The sequence below is a fragment of the Clupea harengus genome, chromosome 14 (genome assembly GCF_900700415.2).
Source record: "Clupea harengus chromosome 14, Ch_v2.0.2, whole genome shotgun sequence".
Taxonomy (NCBI): domain Eukaryota; kingdom Metazoa; phylum Chordata; class Actinopteri; order Clupeiformes; family Clupeidae; genus Clupea; species Clupea harengus.
The window spans coordinates 22,434,610-22,456,663 of record NC_045165.1 but is presented as its reverse complement, the minus strand read 5'-3'; the positions used below and the strand labels follow the sequence as shown (position 1 = coordinate 22,456,663).

Here is a 22,054-nt window from a genome sequence, read left to right as displayed (position 1 = left end):
TCACGAAAATATCTTTTACAGAAGGTATACCTAGCTAAGGACGTTCTGGGAAACACCTCAAAACTTTATGGTACAGCTTAACGTATAACTAACAAATGACGTAGTGTTAAGAAGACTTTAGGAAACCTACTCCTGATGACTTTTTTTCAAAAAGACAACATTCATGACTTTACCAAGACGCTAATTTGTGGGACAACTCCACACCCTTGCCTCCCATCACCCTCTGGCTAAACGCATAGCTCCCCGCTGATTTAATTTTTTCAAGTCTTTTTCCCTTCCCTTCAGATTTGGCCCATGTCAATCGTCTGCCTTGTAAAGAAGAATGGCATAAATCTCTCCCTCAGGCCCCAACTCAAACCCGAGCTTGAGACAACGTATGGATGCTTTAACATCTTCATAATTTTAGGATCCACCCTTAGGCATCATCTCAGTCCTTGTCTTGATGGCAGCTCCCATGCAAAAATCACCTGTTCTTCCTGACACATTCTTGATGGCTTTCACAATCCTGTCACTCTTCTGATGGCTGTTTCCCTCACAAAAAAAACACCTTAGCTTAACACCAGTCATCGTTTATCCATTCACACTTTAATCAACGCAAGCCCGTCAGTTTGGCCTTAATGGCAAAGGGAGAGAGAGAGAGAACTGGGGTGGAAGTGTGGCATGGGATTTGGCTTCAATGATGTCTGCTATTTAAGCAGTCATCCCACTGCATCGGTAGTGCTCATTCTGCTCCTAATCACTCTATTACTGTGCTGCAGTAACGAGACGCTAATTGATAGATTGAATAGACTCTCCGTGGGGAAGTGTGTGAGTGTGCAAGGTTAATTCGAGGAGCTTGTAAAGCATGACAAAACTCACCAGATATCTGTTCAAATATCCACTGGAACTCTGAAACATGATATAAGTGTATTCTTAGAAAGTATTTCCCTTTAGGGCTTCACCAGGGGTGTTTAAATTCCCTCTGGTGAACCAGCCATGTCAGGAAGTGTAATAGGTTGTTGTGGACTAGCAATTTGACAGATTGACTTTGACAGATTTACATAATTCTTGAGACTGTAGGCCCTACTTTAGTTGGTGTGCAAAGACTGCCACTTGGCACTAAGACTTTGCATAAGCTCCATTTCCTATATTTATGACACAACAAAATGAAGTTGCACGCCATAGTGCAAGATTTTGCATAATGATCATGAGTGTCTTTTCAAGAAAATGGACGATGCATATAAATATTGTTGAAAAAGACAAAGTTCATTTTCGTAAGACCTACTGTATGTCACTGAAATGAAGACCTCAGACATCCAATCTCAACCTGGTGCAGTGTCTCAACCTCACATAGATCATTTTCTATTTGGCGATTCTACTAGTCAGTGCCTAAAATGTGTGCATCATGGAGTAATGTCCCTTAAAATTAAACTTAAACATAAGAATGATTTCATATGGCAGTAGGTCAGTACGATTGATTTTAGTAATAGATTACAGTAATAGCATCATTTATAACTTAGCAACGTATTTCCTTTTGACCTTAGTCATCAAACCAATTAAAGTGGCATTATGCAGTAATTGTACATCAGGATTAGGGTTAGGATATGCAGTTTTACCTTAAAATAACAGCTTAAAAAAAAATTGGGGCGCTACAATGACTTTTAATATGGAGAATCGCCTCGTGCCATTGCCAGGGTCCTTAGGCATATTACTGCTAAATGTAGGATTGCCTGAAGCCGCTCGGTTTCTACTGTCTGCCGAACTAGTAAGTAGCTTATTTGCCGTCTTGTGTTGCACTTGCTTGATGTTTGACTGTGTTAGGACAGTTGTTGACTAACTATTTTGTCATAATGTCAAAGTCAGCACATTTCAAGATATTTCGTTAGTTTTAGCCGCTAGCATATCGTTAGCGATTAGCAATGGTTCCGTTATGCTACTTTAAACTGCAACAGAAAGAAAGACCAATTCTTTCCCTTTAAATACATTCCATATTCTTAATTCAGACGGCTGGTTTCTGGTGAATAGCTTATCTGGATTCGTATTGCTGTGGCCTGAATGTGGAATACATACATGTAAAGTTAGTGAAAGGAAATTATGGAGAGAGGATTAACTGCCAGAGGTGGTCAGATCCTTAACCAGGAAAGAGTTTTGGAACAGTATTCACACTCACTGGGAAAAGTCTGGTCCACCCCTAGATACCTGGATCTAGAGAGGGACAAATCCAGATCCATGTTCCTCCGTTATTGTCAAAGTAATGCCTGGTTTTGTCTTCTCTGCTGCTTAGTTTGTCCAATATTCCTTGGTGTTTTGTGTCAGGTCAGCATGGCATATAATGACCCTGTGCCATGCTTAAAGATCCCCTTTACTCAGCACGTTACAAAGTGCCATGTGTAGTAGTGTAGACCACTAAGAGCTTTGTCTTGTCTGCACAAAGTCTTAAGTCTGTTTCATGCAGCCCCACACACTAGACTGTGGTGACTAGAGGATGCATCTGTTAAAACTGCTGGTCAGTATTTCACCTCTGAGATGTCTTTCATAATTATTCATGTTTAGGAGTGTACAAAAATAGCAGTATTCCTGATGCCCTCCCGCGGTGGTTCCCCATGTATTAATGAGCAGTGTCTACACCCTTAAAACAGGGACCTTTATCAGTGATGTGTGTGAGCAGTAATGTATTGCTAATTTGCTGTCTTTAGTGGGCTGCAGTGTGTGCTCTATCCCTGTTCATTGCACCCGTATAGTGGCAGAGTGCTGAGGAACTGACCTCGGAAAATGACTGGCAGGAGGAATAATGAATCTTTTATCGTTCAAGGAACATTGACATTGAAGACATTTAAAATGAAACATTCTGCCTGTATTTCCATTCAGTCAGTCAGTCAGTCAGTCAGTCAGCCGGTCCCCTTCCAGTCCCTGGAGAGTCTTGTTTTGTGGCTGAGTAATGTAACAATGCTCTCAAAGCTCTCCCGCTCTGGATGAGGTCTCCTCTATCTGTCCCGATGTAGGCTGTTGAACATGCTGAGTCCCCAGAGAGGCGTCTCTCATTCACTGCAGCAAATAACAGAGGGTCCTGCTTCTACACCATGCTTAGTGCTCTTACCACTGGCAGGTCGTGGACTCAAGTCAGTGTTTGTCACAGCATGACTGTAGCTTGAGGATTCACATGTGGTTGTATTACTGGGTCCTATCCACAGCCTTTTAGCCTTGGATTTCAAATTGCACATTACATAGCATAGATATTACCATCCCATCTGTATTCAGTGAGAATACAGGGTCATTTTGGAAGTGTCCAATGAAAATTGAATACAGACACCCATCTTCCAAGGTTAACAGGATTTAATTGAAAATATCAGTAGCCATGGTAGATGGAGAAATCTTCCTGTGTAAACTCCTGACTTGATGAAAAATTGACTAACCCCCAAAATCTTTATAATGTACCTTGCTACTGAAACTATTGAATAACCGAATAATCTGCTTTTGCCGCTCTGAAGTTCCCTGCTGTCATTGCGCAAGGTAGGCAAGTTGGCTTGCCTCTCAACACAACTGCATCTATCCTCACTGGAGTTTGCTAAACATGTTTCTGTTTTAAATGGTCCATCCACACAAAGGAAGCACACATATGCTTACACACACTGTTACGTGCACGGCTCAAAGCATGAAACATAAAGGGGAGGCCACGCAGAATTCATAATAATAATAATAGAAGGTATTTATTTAATGATACAAAGTTTATACAGTATTTATCTATTAATTATAAGCAAAACGTGTGGTGAATGTCAGTGTTGTGAATAGAAACCAAAGATGTAATGTAAAGTCAGTTCAGGGTTAAAGCAAAACAAACTACGACGACGACAATCCAAAATCCAACGACAATCCACAATCCAATCTCTATTCAACACCAACGATAACCAACTGCAGGGAAGACCAAAGCTCTCTCATCTTCCAGCTGGCCAGGGCTTTTGTAGCCCATCCAATCACTGATAAACCTGCTTGATACACCTGCTTCCAATTACCTGCTGAGGAGACAGAGACAGAACAGGCATGCAATATCACAGGGCGGGGCCTAGATCCGCCAGGGTCGTAACAACACACACACACACACATATGCACACACACACACACACACATATATATGCAGTGCACACACACACACAAACACACACACACACCCACACACACACACACCCACACATATGCACACACACACACACACAAACACACAGACACACAGCTATACACATACGCACAGAAATCTGGATAAGTGTTTCACGCATTGCTATTCATACTGAATTCAGAGGGTGCTTCATGAAGAGGCGCATGGGAGCGATGGAACTGAGAAGCCCACATTTATTCTTTAATTGCTGGTCATGAAGTGAGACTCGGTTCACGCTGGCTGCTTCTCTGTCTTCCTTTGCATGTGAATCTCAAACCTTTTTTTTTTTTTTTTGCTCATATGTCTCCTGTTCTTCTCTCATGCGCAGGTGTTGCCGAGCATACTGCAGAAGCATTGCTGTATCTTACCTGACAGAAACACAGGTAAGCACATATAGCCCCCGTTAGCTACACAAATCAGTCTGCCTTGCTTGGCAGATCGAGACTCAGCATCTGTCTCCCTGGCGAGGCCAGCATTTCCCATGGGTACCGGTGTCCCCTGTGACAGCTGCTGACATGATGTTCAAACAGGGGAGAGATGCTGTTGCCTAGCGTCCTGTGGCTGAATGATGTAGTGCTACCTGTGAAGTGTAACCGGTGGGTTTTGAGTATTAAAGGCACATGAAATGCACCTGAAAACACTCTAATCCCCTGCAGTCCAGCCCTGGGTCAGAGAAGCTGTTGCTCTTGTGTAAACAAGCCCACGGTGTAGCCAGTCTGATTAATATAGCCCAAATGAAGATTGGCTGCATTCACAGGTGTTCCATTCGTGCCTCTGAATCAGCATGATGACACTGGTGATGATGTTTACTTAGTGCTGTCTGTCAGTGTGGGACTAATAGCTAGCCATCCACCTGCCTTGGAGAGTCACTCAGGGTCAGTGGTTTGTGGTGGGCGGGTGGGCAGGCTTTCCCCAGAATGGACTTTTGGAGGACAGATGCAGACGGGGGAGGGAGGGCTCGTTATAAATAAATCCCATCCACCATAGCGGCGTCTGGGTCTGTGTTGTGGATGACTCACTTGTTTTCGTTTCCCAGACAAGAACTTTCTAATCGGTTATTCTAAATGCTGTGCGGCATAAACCTTAGGGTGAAAATAAGAAGGGGAAGGAGGGCTAACTAGCACGCATGTTTGCAGTATTTTGGGAATACGCATGGGATCATTGAATGCTGTTAGACATCTTGCTGTGCCTTTGATATGCTTGGTTACACTGGTGCAGGTGTGAAGAAGCAGCTGATGAAATCAGAAAGCATAGGGATGCTGTGAGAAGGATGAGAGAGAGTGCTTTGTTCTCCACTTGTGGCTCTTCAGTAAAGCTGAACACATCAGTCTCAAGCTATTGATCTCACTAATCTCCTTGAAAGAAATATTCTTCCCCTCAGGTTGTTTAGATCTTTGATTACATTTTATTGGGAAGGCATTGAACAAGAGCAAATATTCGCATTTGAGGCTACACAAAACATCTTTTAACTTTGAAACTGCCTTCTCTAAAGGTCAGCCAGTTTTCATAAATAGCATTGCATTTTAATGACATGTGGTAGGCCTATACATTCATAAATATTTGTTTCATCCTCTTTGAAGGGTTTTTAATGCTTGGATAGATGAACAAAACATTTCGTTTATTGTATTGCTGTGGGCAGGGTCGGCCCTTCCTACAGGCGATATAAGCGGTTGCCAAAAACTGCGCCCAGCAAAAAAAAATTACCCTTACCCCCCCCATTCTATATCTCCAACCAATATTTTGACATAAAAAAAAAATCATATAAACATAAGGGAAAAAATAGCCAAAAATCGAAAGAGGAAGGGGTACGTACCTCCTTGGTGTTGTCAGAACATGCTAGCACATTGAGGGGTATGGTTTGAGTGTGTGTGTCCAAGCAACGTCGACAAAAGAAACTATGAAGAGGCAAAAGCCATCCGGGGCGCAAGAAAAGAAAGGAAGAAGAAGAGAAACGTGCCAAGGAGAAAGGTAAATCCTTAAATCCTGTTCTTAGCCAAGAATTAATCCCAGATAAGAAAACTTTCATGAATGCCAGAATTGCCCCGGGCACTTTAGTGGAGTTAAGATGAAAAGATGTACCTTAGCATTGAAAGCCTTCCTATTCCCTGTCACATAGTTCTTTAAGAATTTTACAGAGGCGGGTATATCAAAAATAATATGTCCATTTTTTATACATTATACAAAAAAGACATGATTAAAATATTGAGGGCCAACCAGTCATAAATTACACCAGGGGCGCACAGACAGAGCCAATAGCTAGTGCAACAACACTACAAATATCTTACTCGTTGCATATTACACCCATTAAGGAAGACAAACACGGCAACTTGTCAACAAGTGAGGAATACTGGTGAAAATCCAAGTATTGTCTTTAGCGAATGGATTGTATGTAATCTTGCTAGTTAGCTAACGCTAGCTAGCCAGTGACGTCTGACGGTCCTTGTTAGTGCCATTCAGTCCAACTGTCATCAGGCTATCTTTAGCAAAACATAGTGCAAGTTCAGCTGTACCGCAATTTGCGTAATTTTCGTTGTGTCATGAAATTGAAATTTGAGTAATTATAACAACGTTAGTTTTGGTGTAGCGAGCTAGCCAGTTTAATTAGACATGATTCAACTAATCAAGAGCTATGCATCTTGGAATGAATAAAGGTGCACGTGCAGTACTTTACTGTAGAACTGTTAAGAAGTTTGGCTGGCGCTGGCTGTGGGTTATGACAGCCTTCTTTTGCACTGAAAACCAACCTCATTCTCCCTGCCTGTCTTATGTCAATATAAACCAAACATGGTCACTCCCCACAGGGACCCCCCCCCCCCTTGCTAGAGACATGGTGTGACTCTATTACAGTGTCCTGCTCAGGCCTCTTTGGGAGGGCTGTGAGGTGGCTGAATCCATTAGCTCACAGATCCGTGTGCAACTGAGAGATGTTCTCCCGTGGTCTTGCCTGGGAGCAAGAGGGTCAGCCTGTAGTCTTTACCAGTGGCTGTCACAGTTGTCTGGCTCTGTTGCATTGGCTGTTTCAGCATAGCAAGAAGTGATCAGTCACATCCTGGGCATACTTAACAGCTCTTTGTTCTCGGTGCTCTGCCACAGCCTGCAGCGAGCTTGATATAGCAAAGCCCCGGGGGTGTCTGAGCGACGGCGGCCGGACGTGCCTGTCCTTCTGACTCCCAGCTCCAGCAGTCTGACCATGACCCCCGCCGGCCACCGGCGCGCCCCGGTGACAAGTGCCACACAGTCGCCGGTCAGAGACAGCCGAATCGGCAACGCCATCTGGCTCTCCATGTCCGCCTCCTTCTCGTTCTCTTGCTACCGCCTTAGACAGGGAGGGGTGCAGTGCAACGTGGTGGTATTGGTGATGTGTGTGTGTGTGTGTGTGTGTGTGTGTGTGTGTGTGTGTGTGTGTGTGTGTGTGTGTGTGTGTGTGTGTGTGTGTGTGTGTGTGTTTGCCTGTGTGTGTGTGTTTGCCTGTGTGTGTGTGTTTGCCTGTGTGTGTATGTGTATATGTGGAGGGGTTGGGCTGTCTGGATCTGCTGCAATTGTGTCAGAGTTCTGACTGCATGGGGCGGCCACCAGGGCTTCAGTTGACAAAGTTGTGACTGGAACAGCTTGCTGTGGCCCAGAGGGCTGTTGGGAGGAGAGAGAAAGAGAGAGAGAGAGAGAGAGAGGGGGAGAGAGGGGATGTGGTTGGGAACTGAGCTGTCAGGGGCTGAGTCTGAGAGGTGATGAGGGCTTCTGTGTTTTGGGTGGGGAGAGATGAGGATCCTGGAGCCCCATCAGGGTGTGCCTCTGAGACAGCAGCTCAGCGTCGCACACGTTTCCCGTCAGGTGCTCCAGCGACTAGAGGAGAGCGCCGATCCGCCGCCGCTCCTCGGCTGCGTCTCGCAGAGCGCGGTCGAGCAGCGCCCGTCTCTCCCTGCAGTAACCCAGAGCGGCGCGGAGCCTCTGTCTGAAGTGGCCTGCAGCCGACTCCACAGCCTGGACGCTGTGCGATGGAGTCTGAGATGCATGCTCAAGAGCACAGCAAGGGCAAAGCAGCCTAGAGAGAGGGGGAGAGGGGGGAGAGACAGAACCACAGATGGATAGAAAGAGAAAGAGAGAGAGATTTATATGTTAAAAAAGAGACTTTCTTGAGTTAACAAATAGAGTATATAACACAATGAAATTCATCAATGATACATTATGCAAGAAAGAAAGGGAGAGAGAGAGAGATAGTATGAGAGTGCAGAGCCAGAGGTGGAGAGGTGGTTGAGGACATGGTCGCTGTCACAGATCACGCTCACTTTTGTATTCGTTGTGCCACTGGATGGGCGCAGACAAATATTTACCCAGTGACTTAACAGTGTTTGACTTCCGACTTGAAAACGTGTGCGGATAAGTCTTTTGCCAAACTGCATCTTTTACCGAGGCTCTGTTTTGACAGCGAGGGCATTTATTAGAACAATACTTAATAAATATTCATGTGCAAATTTTATTTTCCCTCAGGGAAGGAAGTGTTTAAAAGGCTGATCTCTTAGAAAATAGATGGAAGGCTCCCCTTGGCTTCCGCACAAGGGTGTAGGCAGTGTGCTTGGCAACCGCTGAATGAGTGCTGGCTTTGCTAGGAAGGGTTACAGGCAGGCTGCAAGAGCAGCATAATCATTGCAGTGAAATGTATACCCCCCTCGTCTGGTCGTATTGTGCGCTAGGTGCACGGCCATGCGCTTTTCTGAATTCTATTCAGAGTATGTTTGTTGTGTATGTTTGCTATCATTCTGATCCCCCTTTCTAACTCCGTCTGTGGGAGTGCAGATAACGCCTCTGCCTCATTTATGAGTGGTTCACTCCAACACAGCAGTCGGCCTCAAAAAGCATGGCCTTGAGCTTCTGTGGACGTAGTGTGGAAACTTTGAGGAAAGATAATAAAACACCAGCGTGATTAAAGGCAAACCTGTAGAAGGACACGCAGAAATATTTCTCCCTTTCGTCTGGATGTTTGACACAGTGAGCCTCCGGCTCGGTCGCGCTGTGATCGTCCGTGATGAACTCCACAATGGCAAAGTTGTCGGCCAGGTGTGTGGCGGCATTGTGTGGGTCTGGGAGCAGCGTCACTTCTCGGCAGCATCCCCGACCCCGACCCGGCTGTTGAAGAGCTCCACGGTTTGGTGCGGGCGGACGGCGCGCTGTCTCGCTCAGGCAGCTCAGACAGAAGGTGTGTCCGCACTAGGGGTGTCACGATACCAAAAATTCAGTAGTCGGTACCAATACCAGTAAAATAACACGATTCTCGATACCAATTTCGATACCACGGGGGAGAAAAAAAAGGATTTTCCATGATTCCATGTACTAAAACTTGAAACTTGAACTTCTTTATTAAAATATTTGATAGCAAAATGTCATAAGACATACAAAACATGTGCAATAGAGCACATCACAACATAATAAAGTGAAATGTATGGTCATAGTGCAACAACTAGTGTCCCCAGACACATTCCAGACTTCCAGGCATCTTTTCAAAAGGTACTATGCAAAAACAACAACAGTGCAAAACAGAACAGTGGATATAACAGTGCAGCCATTCAGCTAACAAGATGAACATGAGTTTGGGCAAAATTGCATAATTTTTCACAGCATTTCACAGCCCTAAAGAGTAAAGCTTCTTAAAGGACGTATTAAATACAAAAATAAATCAATGTTCAGTGTGGTGGCGGCGAAATTCCAGCTGTCACTCGCAAATCGTCTTTTAGGTTACATTGTGTCTAATGCATCGAAAACAATAAATACATTGGGTAATCGTGTTTTTTCAAACCAATTGCATATTCAGTTGTAACTATATTAAACTAGGACATTCAGTGAATTTCGCTAGTTTTGACATGATACTTGCAAGATACATGCTCTCTTTCTCTCTCTCTCTCCTTCTAACCAAGTTAGACTATAGGCTAACGTTAAAACTACAGCATAGCTAACCTAAACTACGTACATAACATACAATGGCTTAACACACGTGCCCACCATCTTAAACATCATGTAACGTGTATTTCAGTATGACAGATTAAAAAAACTGAAAAAGTGCATTCTTTGGATGTTGTTAATATGAATCAAAACTCTCCTTGAATTCTTTAAACAAATCCGGATGACGGTCTTTCAGGTGCTTAGCTAAATTGGAAGTATTACCTCCTTTGGTCTGAGGAACACGGTAGCATTGTTTGCATAAGTAGGGTGACCAGACGTCCTCTTTTACCCGCACATGTCCTCTTTTCGAGACCTAAAAAATGCGTCCGGCAGGGATTCCAAAAGCGTCCGGGGTTTTGCCTCGTCGGATATTTGTGTTTCTCTGGATCTTTCACAAACTAATTATTACATAGTTTTGGAAAGGGTATCTCCATTACATTCCACCTTTTTGCGCGAGCTCTGACTGTAGAGAGGACTGTCATTGGTCGACCGCCTTCCCAGTGTTGCCAGATATGATAATTATCCTCCAAACTGAGCCTTTTGATACGATACGCCATTTCCAGTCTGGCAACACTGCGCACCTGGCCGCCTCCACTAGTTTCATCGTTTACAATAGTAAATTACATCTGCATGTGAAAAACAGCTGGTATCGGCGCTCACGGTACTTACGGTACTTCAAAAAAATGGGTATCGTCGGTTCTTTGTTATTTTAGTACCGAAAGGTATCGCAAGTATCGGTTCTCGTGACATCCCTAGTCCGCACTGCAGCAACTTTGGCCGACGCCTGCCCGCATCGTAGCCCTCGGTGCACACCAGGCAGGCAGAGACCGCCTGCAAACAGCGGGAGGCAGAGTGCATGCTGGGCCTGGGGTGCCACCGGTTAGCCGCCAGCCGTCAGACTCCACTTAGCCTGCCACTGGGTGAGCGAGCCCTGCCAGAGGGGAGGCAGCGAGGATGGCGGCGGTGGCGGCAGAGATTCTGGCGAGGCTGACACCCACCTGGAGAGAAGCCTCCCAGCAAGCAGAGTGTGTTTGATCCACAGGGGCTTATGTAGCGGGGCTGGGAGGGGAGAGGAAGGGGGGATGGGAGGGGTGGGGGTGTGTGAACCTGGCAACCCATCTGTTTGTTTGGTGCTGTGTGATGGCACAGGCCAGGGAACTTCTTATCTAAGCCATTAAACAATACTGTCTCTCCTCAAGGCCGGGGTAAAGAGCACGGCGCCCAAAACGTAAACCTGCTTGCCCGGAGTAATTGCTGTTGTTTGAATTGGTTCTGCAGATAAAGGCGCCCAAAAAACTCAAGCCCAGACCTGTTCTGGGGGCAGAGATATGTGTTGGTGTTGTCACAGCAGCAGAAATAGTTTATGAAATACTACCAGCAGTGCTGTTTGGAGGCATTCTCATTTCCTTTAACATCTGCTGTGAATCCGAACTGACAGATTCCAGGGCATCAAATGATTCTGCCCTGAATGTGCATGAGATCAGCCAGTTGCACAAGCAACAAATGGTTACAGTATATTTTACTCCCAATATTTTCTTTAAAGCCCAGAATGGCTATAGTAAGAAAGCCTTGTTCTAAATTTACGATTAATGATAGACTGAGTTAATTTTTAAATCATCAGCTTTTACATTATCATGGAGGTATGTGGAGGTATCTCATTTAGTTCACCAAAGAGTTTTTACGCCGGGTAAGGCAGTGTAGGGATCTGGCTTACATGCCTAGGAGGAAATTATGGTTCCCTTGGATTCAAAGAAAACAAAGTGCTATTTTAGTTCTGTTAACTTAAAAAAAAAAAAACACAGAGAAAAAGAAAATTTCAATCTGAGATACACATCATGTCCAGGGCTGAATCAGGTTTCTATGGAGACAATGTTGGCAGTGTCACTGCAGGTTAGCCTGATATGTTGCAGTCTGTCTTTTATTTCACTCTCCTCTCTCTTTCTCACCAAATAACCCTAATACTGTGGTCAAAATAAGGAATAATGGAACAGTGTCACTCACAGCGGATGCTTATAAACAAACCCCAAAAAACATGAATCTCCATGTCGTCAGGTCACTTCCAAAAAGGCTGCTCTACAGTTTGCCACAGTGTGTGAGTGTTTTGTACGGAATGTGAATGGAAATTAGTCACTGTGAGGCAAAATTTTAGGAAAATATATATATATATATAAAAAAAAACGTGAGTTGATTCAATCACATTGATATGCATGTGTGCAAGCTCCGACTGAGGAACATTTTCAGAGGCAAAATGGGAGTTGAGGAAATTAGGCACAAAACCAGGTAATGGAGCAGAAATCTCCCCTGGCTGATGGAGAGAGTTTTGGCCGGAGTGTCTTGGCCAGTTTGGTTGTCTCCTGCAGTGTTTTCAAATGAATAACCCACTTGAGTGACTCTGGCTCCAGCCTTCCCATTTAACCCTGTCTCAGGGTCAACAGAAGCCCGCTGACTTCCAAATCAATCATAACACGTCGGCCGAGCTTTGCTGGCCTTCTCTCATGCGTTTTTTTTTTTTTTTTGCAAACATAGAGGTCAAAGTATTGACCATGATGCATGTAGTGTATGTTTTGCCAATGGGCTGTTCACAGCTTTTGTGTTCATGTACACAATGTCCAGCAAGTCAGCATGGTTAAGGTCCTCTGGAGTCTCTGAGCAGTTTCTAGGTATTTCAAGATTGGCTGCTATTGAGTTTCTTTCATCAGACCTTTTGCCGTTGTATGCTTGCAGGTACTGTATGTATAACAGGGAGCCCTCTATTGGTCATGTGATGGAATGCACTCTTCAGCTCTCCTCTTGGTTTCATCCCTTCTCTCAGTTTCCTGTTCCTCCACTCTTCACCCATTTCATCTTTTCTCATTGTCTTTCTTTCTTTCTCTCTCTCTCTCTCTCTCTCTCTCTCTCGCTCTCTGTCTTACATCCTCAGACCAGAGATGTATATGCACAGACATACATGCACACCCACATACTCACCCTCACGGAAATATGCTTGCATCCCCTCTCAACTCCACTTCCCCCATACCCCATTGTGTACCCAAACTCTGGCAAGCACATTTCAAAACAAATGATCCTCGTCCTCTTCATTAGACGTCAGAGCCACTCCACGGAGATCTCCGTCTGATGGATGCAAAGCTTGTGTGGATGACATGTGCTCCAAGCCTGCAGCCTATTTTGGGACTGTAATTAGGGTGTTAATATTTCAGCATTGTATCTCTATTCCTCACATCAGCACCTCATTTAGGAAGTCCCATTACCCTCCTCCCTCTTCCCCCTCATCACTGAGGAAGGCAGCCTTTTAATTTGATCTCCAGACACTCTAAATAATGGTTACTATCAAACATCCCACTGTGTCAATACATATCCCCTTTGGTTGCGTAATTCCTGATCTGAGATAGTTTATGAGGTTAGTGTTAATATGCTTGCTACAGAGCCACCGTAAAGACACAATGGCTGTGACCCCATACAGTTAAGGTGTGTCTCTCCCCGCTGAACTTTTTTTGTTTTGTTCCCAGCCAAAGCTGATTTACATTCAAGGTCTGAGACCCTTATTGATTTTGTTTTCCCCTCCCAGAAGTCCCATGAGTCTCTCTCTTCCCCTCTCTCTTCTCTTCACTCCTCACTCTCCCTCCCTCTCTCCTCTCTTCCATTCTCTGGACCTCTTACCTGCCTGTCAGTGACTTTCTTACCGGCTCCCTCCTGCCTCTGATGGTGCGAGGGAACGAAGGGAGAGAGGAGGAGAGGAGCACAGTGCACAGAGATTGAAAAGCATTGATTTGTAAGGATACAATGAGGCTCTGCAGACACTTGGGAAGGCAAGGGGAGAGATGCAGAGTAAGTGCTCCAGTGGGAGAGACAGAGAGTTTGGGAGACAGACTCTGAACATTACAGAGGCAGAGTATATGTGTATGTGTGTGTGTGTGTGTGTGTGTGTGTGTGTGTGTGTGTGTTAGTCTGTGTGAGGGAGTGCAAGAGAGATCGAGGAAGTGTGAAAGTGTGTGTGTGTGTGCGTGTGTGAATGAGAGACAGAAAGCGAATTAGATAGACAGCCTTAAAATTGCAAAGCAAAAGAGAATGGAAATGTGTGTGTGCAAATATGTGTGCGTGTGTGTGTGTGCGAGATACAGAGCAGTGTGTGAAGGCAGTGTGTTTGAGCAACACATCAGTGTGCACTGGAGCCTTTGCCAGGTGACAGCGGCCCCCTGTGTGTGTGCTGACTGACTCCATTCTCTTCTCTTCTCTTCTCTTCTCTTCTCTTTTCTCCTCTCCTCCCCCACTCCTCTCCTCAGAACTCTTCTATGATCTAGCTCTGTGATGTAGAACTGCACCGTCATGCCTCCAGTCACAGAAGTTCGCACAAAAACACCGTTGTTGTTTTAGTCATTTTGTGTCATAACCCGCCATGTCTGGTCTCCGCTAATACGAGAGAAGTGCCTCTCCCATAACCGAACTCACAGATCTACCACTACTTAATGGCCCATTATTGCATTACGGCTGCTGTTTTTTGCTGCACCTGCTACTTTAGCAGCAGACAGGGTGCTCACCTCAGTGCTAATGGACTCACTGGAGAGGGGGCAGACAGCGGATACCTGACATTAGCGCTCACAAGATGACCCGGCTGCCCACGACCTCGCTGCAAAAATGGCCACTTGGGTGCGTGAGAGTGACTGACACTGAAGTGTTTTTAGTTCTTCTGCTTAGATAAATAAGGCAGCGTAGGTGGAGGGGCGGGCGTTGGGATAGCGTGTATGTGTGTGCATGCATGCACGTGTTTTTGTGTGTCTGTTTGTCTGAGTGTGAGTGTGGTTCGCTCCTGTGTGATGTGTGTGATTCGGCAGCCCTTCCTTCCCCCATGCATCGCCCCAACACACCCTGTGGAGACTCCTGTGAGCCCCCAGCACTCCTGCATCATCAGCTCACATCAGTTTTACTCACACCCCCATCACAGCAGCCACCTCCCGCCTCTCCATTGTCCGTCTGACACTGTGAAGGCCCCAGGTGCAGACCGCGCCCCCACCGAGGCAGCCAACCCCCAACCCTCGCCCACTTATTTCTTCCATCCACAAGGAACCATGCCGATCCTGTCACTCGCACTGAGTGTGTTTTGGCATGCTATAGGCCATGGCTGATTCCCCTTCCATCCGTTACATAGTACATTACATTGCTATATAAAGTGGGGTGTAGACAGCTTCTGGACAAAAGCATAAGCGCACACTTAAACACACTACCTCTCTGCCTTACCCAAGTAGAGGTCTGACAGGCCCTCTGGCATTGCTTTTAGCAAAGGCGGTCCTCCAGCGATAGACTTGAATCACTCAGGCAATCCACACTGTTCCATTTCCCCATGATGCTATTTGCCAGTGTGGGACTAATTGAGAACTGTAGGTATCCTTTGTTCAGACGTTTTGTCCTGGTTGAGAGCCTCTCGGTGCGTATTAAAAAGAGTTGTCTGCTTCCGTACGTGGAGATCTAGGCTGGAGAGCGTCTTTCCCCCTTTCCCCCCCGTGGCATGGAGTATGTCAGTGTCAGCAGTGAGCCCCCACACCCTGACTGGAGTCAGATTGACACGCTGTAATCTGGCCTGCTATATTAGCTGTTGTAATTAGCAACCACGCTGTTGCCTTCTCTCGTAGAGCCCGCTGAGATCTTGTTGCTGTCAGCGCATCTCCAAACATGTGCACACATTCGTAGAGGAAGACACACGCGCACACACACACACACACACACCTACACACACACCTACACACACACACACACACACACACACACACACACACACACACACACACACACACACACACTCAAGTGCAATCTTAAGCAGAGCAACCACCACCCTCCATCCCACCCCATAGCGCTTGTCAGCTGTCAATATCTTCTGAAGCTTGACTTCAGCTCTGTGTGTTCATCACACATCCCTGAGAGTATGCAAGAGAGAGGGGGGGGGGGGATAGAAAAAGAGGGAGAGATAGAGAGAAAGAAAGAGAGAGAGGAAGAGATAGAGAGAGGTGAAAAAGAAAAGGAGCGGGACAGGGAAAGGAGTGAGTATGCCAGAGAGAGAGAGCTAAAGACATAGAGAGGTAAAGAGAGAGAGAGGTAAAGAGTGAGAGCTAAAGAGAGAGAGGTAAAGAGAGGGAGAGGTAAAGAGAGAGAGAGGTAAAGATAGAGAGAGGTAAAGAGAGGGAGAGGTAAAGAGAGAGAGAGGTAAAGATAGAGAGAGGTAAAGAGAGGGAGAGGTAAAGAGAGAGAGAGAGCTAAAGAGAGGGAGAGGTAAAGAGAGAGATAAAGAGAGGGAGAGGTAAAGAGAGAGCTAAAGGGAGGGAGAGGTAAAGAGAGAGAGAGAGAGAGATAAAGAGAGAGCTAAAGAGAGGGAGAGGTAAAGAGAGAGCTAAAGAGAGGGAGAGGTAAAGAGAGAGATAGGTAAAGAGAGGGAGAGGTAAAGAGAGAGATAAAGAGAGGGAGAGGTAAAGAGAGGGAGAGGTGAAGAGAGAGCTAAAGAGAGGGAGAGGTAAAGAGAGAGATAGGTAAAGAGAGAGCTAAAGAGAGAGTTAAAGAGAAGGAGAGGTAAAGAGAGAAATAAAGAGAGGGAGAGGTAAAGAGAGAGATAAAGAGAAGGAGAAGAGAGAAAGTCAGAGAGCGACCCTCTCTCTCTCTCCACCCCGCTGAACTCAGTCGTATAATGAGCTCTCTCTCCCTCTCCCAGCTCTGAGGCTCGTTTAGAATTCCTCTGAGCAGGTGTCTCCGTCTCTCTCTCTATCCCTCTCTCTTGTCCGCCACTGCCGTGATGAGGCGTAGCCACTGAACCGCAATGAGGGAAAAGTGAGGGATGAACATCCCCCCCACGCTGCAGGCAATACTAAAGTGATTGTCAACAAACCAAGCAGAGGAAGAGGAGAGGAAGAGGGAAAGGAGAAGAAAAGACAACATTACATGGTTTCCTGCGAACGGTTATTTGACGTCGGAGAGCGACGGCACCACAGCAGGACAGACCTGCCCAAGGCGGGTACGAGAGACAGGAGAGAAGGACATGGTTTATTTTGGGAAGGAAGTCACTGGTGTAGTGTAGTTAATGCTCCATCTATGTGTGTGAGTTGGTGAGTGGGTGAGTGTGATTGGGTAAGTGTGTGTGTGTCAGAGTGAGTGTCTGTGTCTGCCTCTATGTGTGGCAGTATGTGTGTAACTCAGATGTCCTGAGTTTCAATTACTAGACTACTTTTTTTTTTTTTTTTTGCCCTTGAAATAGCTTTGTAGGCCTTCTCTGACCAAAGTGAGTGCTGTCAAATAGCTTTTACTTTGCTCCCCCACAAAGCTGTGAAAATACATTTTCTCTTCCTCCACTCCACCTCCTACCACCTCTAAAATCATCGTACAGGTGATAGTTGTTCCACCAGCTGATATTTCCTCCAACCTGCAGAGCTTCCATTCTGTTACATTTTGTATTGTTTTCTCTTGGTCTCTGAGATATCTAGATGGCCTACTAGCTTGTGTGTCCTGGAAGAGGCAGATATAAAATACTGGGATGCCTCTTGAGAAAGCGTTAGCGCTTTTGGAGATATGGATACACCCAGGGGGAACAACAAGACAACATCGCTGGACGGCACTGAAAGAGCTCCACATCAAAGCGGGCCGCTCTGCATAATTGTGTTGTCTTGTTGAGGGAGGCAATTTGGTGGGCAGATGTCACCTTGAAGCAGCATTTTTTCCCCCTCCCCCTCATAACTCTCTCTGCAATGATTGAATTTTCATTAGGGGGGCCACCATGCAAGTGGAGCATGGTTAAAGTTTGAGACTAGCACCACGAAACAGAGCCAAGTTTCTCGTAACGCTTTGGTCAGCCAATCACTTCAAACTTTCTCATCACGCACCTCATTTCTGAGTGTGTTGCATGAACGGCCATCTCTTGCACTGCATCATGGCCAAATGATCCAGCCAGCCCAAATCAGTGCTGCTGTCATCATGGAGTCTAATCAGACCCGTAATGGGGCTGACAGTTAAGATTTGGTTGTGCTCGGGGACATGGGAGGCGGGGGGGGGGGGGGGTTTGCTTGGCTACATTTCAGATGGGAATATCAGGCCTGATATCGGCAATCTCTCATTATTAGCGATCAGAGAGGAGAGCAGGCAGGCAGATGAAGCCCCTCACTACCTTCCAAATGAGCCACAGCCTGCTGTTTACACAAGGAGAGAGAGAGGGAAAGAGAGAAAATGAGAGCGACAGAGAATAAGAGTGAGGGAGAGAGAGACAGAAGGAAAGAATGAGAGGAGGAAATATCCACAGAAGTCTGTAGTTGCCTGAAGGACTAGAGGAGTGAAAATATAACGACAGCAATACCCACATATTAAAACTGGCAGTCTATGGCAGTCTCAGTGTAATTGTCAGGCAATATTGAGGTTGGAAGGTGAGAGACACGATCAAATTCATGGAAGCTCAGAGTCTATGGATAAACCATCAGGACAGAGCAGGCAACTGAATTGACAGTGAGAGCTTTGTGCTCCGTTTAGCATATTATGAATGGATGGATGATGTATGTATGTATGTATGTATGTATGTATGTATGTATGTATGTATGTATGTATGTATGGATGGATGGATGGATGGATGGATGGATGGATGGATGGATGGATGGATGGATGGATGGATGGATGGATAGTGGATGGATGGATGGATGCATGCTGTTGTTTGAAACCACATCCTGGGTACCAGTGCTCATTTATTTCTGCATATGCTTTGACTGATGGTTGTAAGAGCATGCTTTCCTCTTGTTCACACAGATCTTGGCCAGGGGTCAAACACTATCTCAAACCATCACTGGCTCCGTATATTTGTCTGAGCGGCTGCCAACAGCAGTTCATATGCCTCTGCAGAGAGCACTTCAGAAATGGCTTTTCAGGGCATTTTTCTGTTCCTATCTGTTCCTCTCGGTTCCCCTCCTCTTCCTTCCTGCTTTAGCCTGTCTTCTTTGTGTCCCACTGTCAGTGGACCTGGGCTGGGAGGATGTCAGGTACCATCCTTTCTGCTGATACCAGACCAGTGATTCATGGAGTGACGAGACTGAACTGGATCGACTGACGAGAACGGAGTGACCAGACTGACTGGATGGATTGACGAGAATGAACAAAAGGTTTAGTGAATCATTTAGAGATGAGTCATGTTCTGTTACACTGGCTTGCATCTCAAATGATATTTGAAAACTGTGTTTTTTATAATTAGCAGAGACAGAAAGCCTCAGTGATGGGGTTTTTACAATAAATACTAAAGCAAAAATTAAGGATATGCTAAACTATTCTCTCATGCCTCCCTCTCCCCATTTTTCTGCTTTCTCTCGCTTTCTCTTTTTCTTTCTCCTCACTCGCTCAGGAAAGACATTTGCTGCTGTGCGTGGGTTGTACTTTTATATTTAACAAATATCAAGGGTTTTCATTCCTTGCAATAGGGTCTTTCATTGCCTCCCTCTGAAAGCATAGATGTGATGCATTGTCTGCCTTAAGCTGAATTTCCTAAATGCAAACCTAATCAGTACCAGTGGCACTAGGCCCATCTCATTCCTTTTACCCCCCTGATCCAGTAGTTCCTCAAGGAAGGCCTTAGGGCCACACTCTGTATTTATTCGGGCAGGGAGATTTGCTGTAAACCTTTCTTGCACTATCAACCTGGTTACCACTATGATGGGTGTGTGATGTGGGATAGGTGAAGGGCAGGGTATGGTCTTGTGAGATGTGTAAGGTTTTATTTTTACGTTAGTATCATACGTGGATGTTTGCATTGGAAGACAACAGCGCACCGTAATTGTGGTTAGATTAAGAGATTCGCCTGTGGACTTCAGAGAGGAATGAAAAAAGAATGTCAGCTTTCAGCCTTCAAATTCAGAATTCACTGACGCTGGTGGCAATATAGTTCCTGTGATCATGTTATAGTTCATAATGTTCATGTGAAGGCACAAGCCTGTTGGTTGTGGGTCTTGTTAGGGGGCTAACCTTGAGAGACGTAATGCATTCCATCGGTGAAGAGTGCTACACTCAGCGTCTCTCCCCCGTACATTTCTGCCTTATTGCTTTTGGGTGACTTGGCCAGCCAGTGACACCCACACGGCGTTCCACCGAAGAGAGATGAAACGTTTTTTATAGACTCCTTTAATGCCACCAACTTGGCTTGTCTGAGCACGCTCAGTGCCAGCTCTGAGATCACCTAGCTTTTGTGTGCGCTTCATTGTTTAATTAAATCCCCCCAAAACCGCTTTGCTCTTGAATTGAAGATGCCCCCAACTCAGGAGCCCCTTTAACATGACTCTCTCAGTACTTCTTTCTTACTTTATATACTCATCTGTGCCATCTCTCTCCCTACCTCTCTTTTTTCTGTCTCTCGCTCTCTTGTTCACTTTCTCTCTTTCATGAAAGAATAGTGAATGCCCTTGAACGAAATGCATTGTTCTTTTCTTTGACTCTCTTCTCACTCTGTCTTTGCATTCCCATGTAATTGCCTCAACAGAGACTACTCTAAAGTCCAAAGCATGTCTGTCTTTGCCTATCTATGTCTTTCTCTCTTACACACACACACACACTCACTCACTCACTCACTCACTCACTCACTCACTCACTCACTCACTCACTCACTCACACACTCACTCTCTTCCACTCTCTCCTTTTCCCTCTCTCTCTCTCTCTCTCTTTCTCACTTCTCCTCTGTTTTTCTCCCCATGCCCAATATGTTTGCACCCTACCGCAGACCATCCTCAGTGCGTTCTGCCAACACAGCAATTACTGTAAAGTGTCACCGTGCATTTCTCTCCTCATTACCTGAGTGGAGCCCATGCCGGACGGATGGCATTCATTTGGCACTCTCTCGCTGCCGCACCGCACCCTGCTGCCTAATTGATTTCCACCTGTTTGCCAGCTCAGAGCCATTGTAGCAGAGTGGCGATCAGACCCCGGTTTGAACAACGCTTCTACATTATCCGATCTGTTAAAAGGTGCATTACAGTGAGAGCCGAGTTGCAAAGGGATTGTTTGATGTTTTAATCATTTGTTTGCTAAGGGACTGGATTTGGGGATTTTTTTTATTATTTTATTTTTTAGGATTTAAGTGTGCCATGTTTATTTTGCTCTTTAAACCCCCTGGATTCAGCCATTTCCATGGCTCGGACATGATCTGGTCTGATATTTTTGAAAATGTATTTGTTTGCATTCTGGACAAGTTTTGGCACAATAATATGTAAGTAGTATGCATGTCATATTTGTGTTTTTCTCTAAAATCCCTATCAAGTAATTGTATTGTGAAAAGTAGGTATCTGGAATATGTGCAAAAAACATGTTATGAACCACAGTGACGAGTGGCTTTGGTCACTTGAGGTGATTCTCTGAGGTCTCGGGTATAAGCGTAAACGCCCTCAATCACTCTATTCATATGGCCATCTAACATTTATGACCCTGTCATTATAGTATAAAAGGTATATATATGGGAGGGCTAATGGCCTTGGAGCATGAATATGCCATCCTTTTCAAAGCCTTTTTATAATGGAATATATTTTGGAAAAGAGACTTTAACTCTTGTATAGAAATCTCCATACTATTTGCGGTATACACTATATACCTACACATGCAAACATACATACACTCCAAACCTGATCAAACCATACTGTATGAGTAAATATGGTAAATAGCCTAAGAACTCACACTAGCACACACAGCAAACTATGAAAAAGTACTCACAACTGGCCATAAAACACTACCTATTGCATATAGAAATGCAAGGTTTGTTTGTTGTTTATGAATGTGTGGTGTATTGTTACTCGTCATAAAAAAAGTATGCTACGCTAAAACGTAATTTTATTTGTCAGTGTGTTAATGGGAAGGAAAAGCCTTTAAGGTGCATGGCAATGCTGTTATAGTGTTGGTGTGATAATGCTGTTATAGTCTTGGTGTGATAATGTGGTGCAGAGATTGGATTCCAGATTCCAGACAAAACTCATCTCATTTTCGACGTCAGCGATGATGCCGCAGACTTCAGGG

At 45.2% G+C, this 22,054-nt stretch overlaps 1 protein-coding gene across 6 annotated transcripts in view; it reads left to right on the top strand.

The window, feature by feature from the left end:
• dlgap2a (discs, large (Drosophila) homolog-associated protein 2a) overlaps positions 1 to 22,054 on the top strand; it is a 162,831-nt gene that overhangs the window by 9,435 nt on the left and 131,342 nt on the right. For all 6 annotated transcript variants that reach the window (XM_031580156.2, XM_031580154.2, XM_031580153.2 and 3 more), the window contains exon 2: positions 4,458 to 4,512. In XM_031580156.2, the coding sequence (XP_031436016.1) occupies positions 4,458 to 4,512 (55 nt within the window). The remainder of the gene's footprint in view (positions 1 to 4,457; positions 4,513 to 22,054) is intronic.